Below are 7,491 nucleotides of genomic sequence, written 5' to 3' on the forward strand. Positions count from 1 at the left end.
GCCAGAAGGCAGGAGGGAGGGGGGAGTTGCAAGTGAGAAGCACATTCCCCATGAATTCCCCAGAGACAGTATTTCAGAGACAGAGAGAGGACGTTACTGCAGTTTCAAATGTATGGCCTCCACTTGGCTCAGCTTTTGAACACTGCTGGCACTATGGGACCACAGAGGTGCAAAGCTGCTTTCAAACAGGTAGAGTTCTTAGGTGGAAGTGTACTAAGACCCCGCCCTCTAGGTAAGGCATGTGGAGAACTTTCTATCCAAATTGTACAGTACTGCCTTCTAATTGCAGGCTTTCCACTCAAATCTTTGCCACAGCCAAAAACTGAATCACCAGATATCTTAGCAAGTCCAGTGACTCAGTCTTTACCCAGCTCATATGTTTTCTGTTTAAGTGTTTTTCTGGTTAAAGCATCTTGCCCCAGTCCTCCAAGTGTGTTGCACTGTAACTATCCAACACATATACAGAACTCCAGGTAGGGAAACCTGATTTACATATCATCCCCCACTGTAACTGGTCTATGAGATGGGAAGAATAACCACACGTCCCTCCTTCTTCATATGCAGAATCCTTGTCCATTATAAGGATCACCAACTGAGCAGAAGGCACAAAGCCAGCCTACTATATTGCCTTTGCATAGCAGGTTGACATGCAAAAAGTAGCAGGTAAAGCCAACTTCAGCTTAAGTTCAAATCATTAGGACATATGGTTACCCCCATAGAACTGATCCTTAACAAAAGAAACCAGATCTATTGTGATGGAGAATTGCTGATAGTTTCATGGGTTCTAAAAAGACCTGTTATGGCCATTGGAACTGATGGCAATGCTCATGAAAAACAAACAAAATATATCGAACCATTTACATTTGCTACATACTAGGTCTGCAAAAGTCTAAATGATCTTGAGATGGCACCAAAGGATTAAAATCTTCTGTACTCTCTGTTGTGGCTTAGGGTTTATTTGGATTTCTGCAGCCCGGATATGGTAGCCCTGCTATTTACTGCTGATCACAACAGCCAAAGCAAACAAATAAACAACAAATGATACAGACATACAAGCTCTTTGTTTTGAACAGTATACTTATTATAGACTTAAAGCACAAAGTAGCCTGAACTGTTCCTGTGGTTATCTGGATGGATGGTATCTGCTGGAAAAGTGGCAGCTGATTTTGCCACTTATAACAAACCTGTTCCCATAATTCCAGTGTGGAGTATGGGAAACTACCAGGAAGTGGTTTGCTGAAGGTGAAAAAGAAGGCAAAAGTGACCATTGTTCGCAGAATCCTTAGTCATTGAATAAACATCCCATAAAAATAACAAAAAGTTATATTTTTATTTAAATAAAAATGAGTGTTAGTGAGAGAAAAAAATCACATTTAAATACAATTCAAATATATACAGCGTGGTATCAAAGTATATACACAATTGTTGTTTGAAGCAAACTGAAAAGAACAGAGAGTCACGAATAGGTTTGTTTCAGAATAAATGAAGAAAAAGCAACGGAAAAATATATCAACTCATATATCATTTTGAATTATACAGTTTCAGAATTCAAGTGATTCCAGGCAAAATGCCAAAAATAATTTGGCATCTATGAATATTGAAAACAGTCCTTCTTGTAATATAGTAACCCCAAGTTTGTTCTAATAGAACAATCAGCAAAGTTAATAGCAATAGATCCATTGCATTTAATGAGATTTGTAGCCAGTCATCAATGAACGAACAAAACAAGGTTCCTATAACATGATGGTTCTGGTGACATCAGACAGACAAAATGACAATTTTCTTTGATCAATGGCTGTTGATTAGCTCTGTTCGAACTGAAATTAGAACAAGGCCTTAAAATAGAAGTGAAAAGTAGGACTTTTGCCTCATTTGTGCCTATTCCCTTTTCTGTTTTCACAGACTGTATCCCATGGCAATGCATATCTTTCTGCGCTATTTAACTTGGAATACTCAGAGTTTTGGCAGTGTTTCTGTTCTCATGCTTATAAGCCCAATCTTGATCTTAAATGCAATGCATGATGGAAGTAATGAATATTGGGATCATTGTTATAGCCTCTTAAACACTGTGTAACATTTTAACCAATATAATACAAGTATTTGTAAAATACTGTGGCAAATGATCATCAAAAACGCCTGAGCTATGGTTTGGAATACATTCTAAAATGAATACATTATGATTTGAACCAGAAATCCAGAACCAGAAACTCACCATATTTGTGATCAATGGTTTATACTCATTATGGATCAATGAAGAGCTGGAATGATGACAGCTGCATACAACGAGCATCTAAGTGGCCATACCAGGCCTGTTTCTTGTAGAATTATATCTGAGTTGAGAATTATAGCCCACACTCATTTCATGATTCAAGACCCATTCAGAATAAACAGGAATGTTGAGCTGATAAACAGAACCAAACTATCAGTTTTGTACAATGCCTTACTAATCTAGAAAGTTACATTAGGGTATGGATTTACTTCCAGAGCCATTCCATTGGGGTAAACAAATAATGAATATAAAAATTTTTGCAGCGATTTTTGTTTGTTTTTATAGACTTGGAAGCCACAAGTGCTGTGGTTTCATGCCATTTCACTAGGGTGCCCCTTCCCAGTTATATTGAAAATGAAAGAAGCCCGAGAGGCCCTATAGTAAGTTGTGATCACTGTCTCTAATAGTATAAGTACCACTAATGGTACAAACACTTCAGAAGCAGTTGTTGCTCAGATAGCTGTATGAACTTACTTCTTCTACACAACTGTACATATCTGAAAGTTAGAAATTCATTCCAGTGTGCTGCTCCTTAGCCACTGAGTATTGAAAAGACTGAGTTTTTGCATTGCATTATCACTGCTTAGGCACTTTCAAACTAGGGAAGTCTCACTGAGGCATTTAACAGTTTAACAGGGGCTGATTGTCAAATCACAGGTTATTCATAAAACAGTCTCATATATGTCACCACCACTTCCACATCTGTACATTCAGAAGTAAGCTGAGGGAAGGCCAGGATGTTTCCTAGGGAGAAAAGAAGCCTCTCTGACTTTAATAAACAAGCCATTCTGTTTTACATTATATTTGGGCTTATTACTTTTCCTTCCATCTTCCAACAACATAATGGACCATCCTGGAGATGGATGGACCAAAGCAGGAGGAACAACTGATTCTAATTTTTCAAAAGATGTTGAGTCTTCAGAGCATGGAAGGGCTAGGAATGTTGATGGATGCTTTCTAAAGAACCTTCGCTACTGTCATTGAGGAGGGCTGTTTCAACTGATTCTCCTGGTTCATCAACAGGTATTTCTTCTTCAATAGTGAGGTGAACATCTGGCAAGGAAGATTCACTGCTACCCTCCACAGAACACAGGGTACAGGAAAAAGCTGGCACCATGCTGTCTTGCAGCATACTGATCATCATGGGAAACTGGACAGATCTCAGTCCTGAGACTGTTGGCAGAGGCTTCATAGCTTGTCCCCATTCCCTCTGCTCATCTTTATAGAGCAACAGCAAGTTGGATTTCTTTTCTTTCCTCTTGGAGTTCATGTAGCCCAGCATGATTCCCAATAAAAAGATTCCATAGAAGGACATCACGATCAGGACATAAAAGTATTCATTTCCATTACCTCCATTCTTCTCAGACAGGGAAACAACAGAGCCAGAGTTTTCAGCAGCAGGCACGGACTGCGTTGTGTTAGGATGCTCCATTGCAAACATCAAAGCTCTTGGGAGAAAGGTGGAACCTGGAAGAGGAAAGAGGTCAAGGCATGAATATCAAGCAATGATAATAGGAAATTAATCCTAACATATATGTGAACTTATAGTTCCTTGTTGTCCATTGAGATATGCCAATATTTTAATAAGGACAGAACAGTTTGATCATGTAAGAATATTTGAGAAGAGTTCATGGGAATTAGTTTCCATGCATGTAATAAGCTGTCTTATACATTATCAAAGCTCATCCTTCCTTTATGCAGCCTAGTGTTATCCACTCTGACCACTGTTTGCTCTCCGAATCTCAGGAACAAGTCTTTACCCCCAGTTCTCTGATCTTTTAAAACTGAAGGGAGCAAGAATCAAACCCAGGAATATCTGCATGTAAAGCACATGATTTAAGTGTCAGTGAGCCACCACTATAACTTATTATATGTACTTCTTGCTGATCAGCAGTTTTATGAAAATATGTACAGTACAGCAGCTGACAGATCTACTAGTAGATTGGAGGAGTTGTTGCCTAATTTTGTTCCCACAGCAACAGCCCTGTCAGACAGGTTAGGCTGAGAGAGACTGACTGACTGACTGACTGACTGACTGACTCAAAATTCCCCCCTGAGCTCAATGAGCAAGTAATGGGCTTGGATCTGGTTCTCTTCAGTCCAAGTCCAATGCTTTAACTGTACTACACTGGCTCTCCTTTTCCTTCTTGCCATCCTATTCAGTCTTCTGCATGAATGTATTAAGACAAGTAGATGAAGTGGTTTATACAGCCTCAGTGTTAATGGAGATGATGATCTTAGGACTATTTAGTTTGAAAACACAGAATTTTGCAAACTAAAATTTCCACTCAAGCAGTATTTCCAGTTATGTCTAAAGATCAGAGTTCAGAGTTCCCTACAAAGAGAGTGTATGGCAATGAATGGCTGAATGAATGACTGAAAAAGCACTTCTAAAATACAAGAAGGAAAGACAGAGTTGGTTTATAACCAGACAAGGTTATTGTAGTGAAGCTTCTCATAGCTCACCACTCTGGAACAATGGAAAAGCGTTATTATATTCAGTGCTGTAGAGCAAAGAAAAAGAGGTTTTCAGCAACTTACGTGAGTCTGCAAATAATGCCGTGCTTCCCAAATCTCTAAGAAGACAGTGCATCTGCCAGATTCCTGAAGCTCTGAGACTTTCTCTGGCTGCTGCCAGAATTAATAGACTTGCTTGGATAAAATGTTATGCCATGTGACCCAGAGTTTATAATAGTTTCAGGCTAGAGTCAGCCCACAAACTGAAATGGCCTCATAGTTTTAACTGGTTAAATTCCTGACACCTCTGTAAAATGAAGAACAGTGGGATCGCTGAGTCACTCTTTCCTAAACAAAAGCCAGTGCTAGAAAGTTTGGACACAAAACTTGGATCAAATGCTGACACTCTACGGATGGATTATGTGACTCGGGCTAAGCACTGCTTTGTATGCACAGGGATATTTCCTGCCAAAAGTGGCGGATTGTCATCAGCAGAAAACCCCTTTCATGGCTATATGTAAGCACTGCTTCCTTTCTAGTAGTCTCACAGATGGTCTTTATAATTTACAGAAAACTTCAACTGCACTGTAAATTAAAGCAGTCAAATCTTAAATTTAATCCATCCCTTGGATCAGACAAAAAGGCTTGCAGGGTTAAGGTTAGGTGTTTCAGTTTATAATGTTACAATGAAACATTTGATTTCGATGGGATTGGCTCCTCTAGTAAGTGTGGTTAGAATGGGCACCATAAAATGGTTTGCAGTTGCACCCTCGACTATATTCCACTTAATTGTGATTGTAAAATGGAATTGCTTAAGGTGATTGTGAAAAGCTTGAACAGGTCTGCCCAAGCAGCATCTCTTAACAGACGAAGTACAGGTAATGTTGCCATGGGAACCAAATAGTAGAGGGATCACTTTCAATAACCAGCACATATTTGTATAGAAAAATATTCTGCAAGCAGTATACAACACAGGAGAAAATAGATCAGGATCTGTTGTAGATTTCTGAGTTATTTGCAAAAGATGAACCAAAAACTTTGATTTTCAGATTTTTAATACTATAAAGGACATGCTTCCCACAATTCCATTTTTTTTTCTGAAATGAAGAACATTGGATAACAGGGGTGTTATCTAGCTGTTTTAGTCCATTCATGAGACCCAGTTTTACATTTTCTTACATATCTGAGCTAAGCCAAGTCCACACAGTCTTTTTCCTCTGCCTGGAGAAGTTGGCTTATCCAGGAAATGTGGGAAGGAAAGTCTAGAGTCTGCCTGAGAGGGAACAGACTTTCCATTCACAGCCCTGACAGGACTATGTTCCAGATAGCCAGCTTGTCCAGGCAACCTGGGAAAAATGTCAAGTTTTGGCTTAGATCCAGTTATACTGAAGATATTAGGACTTAAGCTCATAATCAGTATTTCAACTTCCACTGATTGTGTTTTAATAGAACTTGATGTGCCCAAATGTGGTTTATTGATAAAACTTTCTCTGCAATTTTTATGTATACATATACCTATTTAGTTCAATAAGACTCTGGGTACAAAACTGTATTTCTTCAACCCGGTTATAAGCAGAATTGAGATCAGTGAGTTTAGGAGTGTAGCTGATACACCCAAATTAGTAAAGCCTTTAATAGGTATGTACATATTTATTTACTTATATATAGTATTTCTGCAATACTACAAAGTGTGAGGTGACAACAATCTTACCCAATCCTGGGGGTGGCTGGTGCCTTGATGACACTCCCTGAGTAACTGCCAATTTTATATCTATTCTTGGATTTATTTATTTTCTATTTATGAAGATTATCATATGTTGTAATTTTAATGGATTTTAACTATTTTGTAAACCACCCAGAGTTGTTTCAATGAGATGGTCAGTGATAAATTTGATATATAAATTAAATAAATAAATAAATAAATAAATAAACAAACAAACCAACCATTGGCTTCATACAGTCAGTGGTTTAAACCATATAAAATCCATACAAGTGTAAAATCAATCCCTCCAAAACACAACCCTGGCTTCAGAGCATATTCTACAACATTCTTCAACAATTATCTAACTATGTGCCATATCAGCAATATTAAAAGGGGAGAGGAATTAAATGAGGGAAAAATAGTTTTCAACCCACTCCTACTTTCAGCAACCACTCTCCAGAGGACTATCAAACTTATATCTTTGGTTGCTTTTTGTTTGTTTGTTTGTTTTTAAATAAAGCAACTATGAACATTTATTATCCCAAAATACCATCCAACTCAAAAAGAATTATTTATATGGAAGAATTTTTCCCTCAATCCTAAATTCCAAAACCACTGCATTTCTCAAGAATTTCAGTTTCAGTTAAACAATATTATCTGGAGCAAATTCATGAATCTGTGATAAAAAAAAAGTGATGAAAAAAGTCAATCCTACTTGCAATTTCAGGGGGTCATGGCACTAAAAATTATTGAGAACACCTATCTTATTGCTGTTATTTATTTGTTTAATAAATATATATGTTTCACCATGCCTTTTATCTTCACTGAAATGTTGAGGGTTTTTTTCTCCTCATTAGTATGTCCTAATTATTAGCTACATTGACATTTCTTATTTTGAAGGCCTAACTTCACAAATTACCATCTAAATCAGCTGCTGCCTAATTTAGATAATATCCCTAGAGGAAAGGTAATACAAAGTGGAATTTGGTTTTGCTGAATGACTGAGAACTGAATTATTGGTTAGGAGGAGGGTAGGGTAGAGGAGGGTAGGGCAGGGTAAGGT

General features: G+C 37.9%; 1 protein-coding gene across 1 annotated transcript; it reads right to left on the reverse strand.

Annotated features, from left to right (window-relative positions):
- Positions 1 to 1,350: 1,350 nt before the first annotated feature.
- Positions 1,351 to 4,982, reverse strand: KCNE4 (potassium voltage-gated channel subfamily E regulatory subunit 4). Its single transcript, XM_025166878.2, has 2 exons — positions 4,811 to 4,982; positions 1,351 to 3,736 (listed from the first exon to the last, which is right to left on the reverse strand). Exons 1-2 carry the CDS (start codon positions 4,860 to 4,862, stop codon positions 3,204 to 3,206), a joined length of 585 nt encoding a protein of 194 aa, XP_025022646.1. The 5' UTR covers positions 4,863 to 4,982; the 3' UTR covers positions 1,351 to 3,203.
- Positions 4,983 to 7,491: the final 2,509 nt, after the last annotated feature.

This window comes from Python bivittatus, unplaced genomic scaffold (assembly GCF_059951505.1).
Source record: "Python bivittatus isolate LINGU-HERP-01145 unplaced genomic scaffold, Pbiv_v1 ctg000980_np1212, whole genome shotgun sequence".
Taxonomy (NCBI): domain Eukaryota; kingdom Metazoa; phylum Chordata; class Lepidosauria; order Squamata; family Pythonidae; genus Python; species Python bivittatus.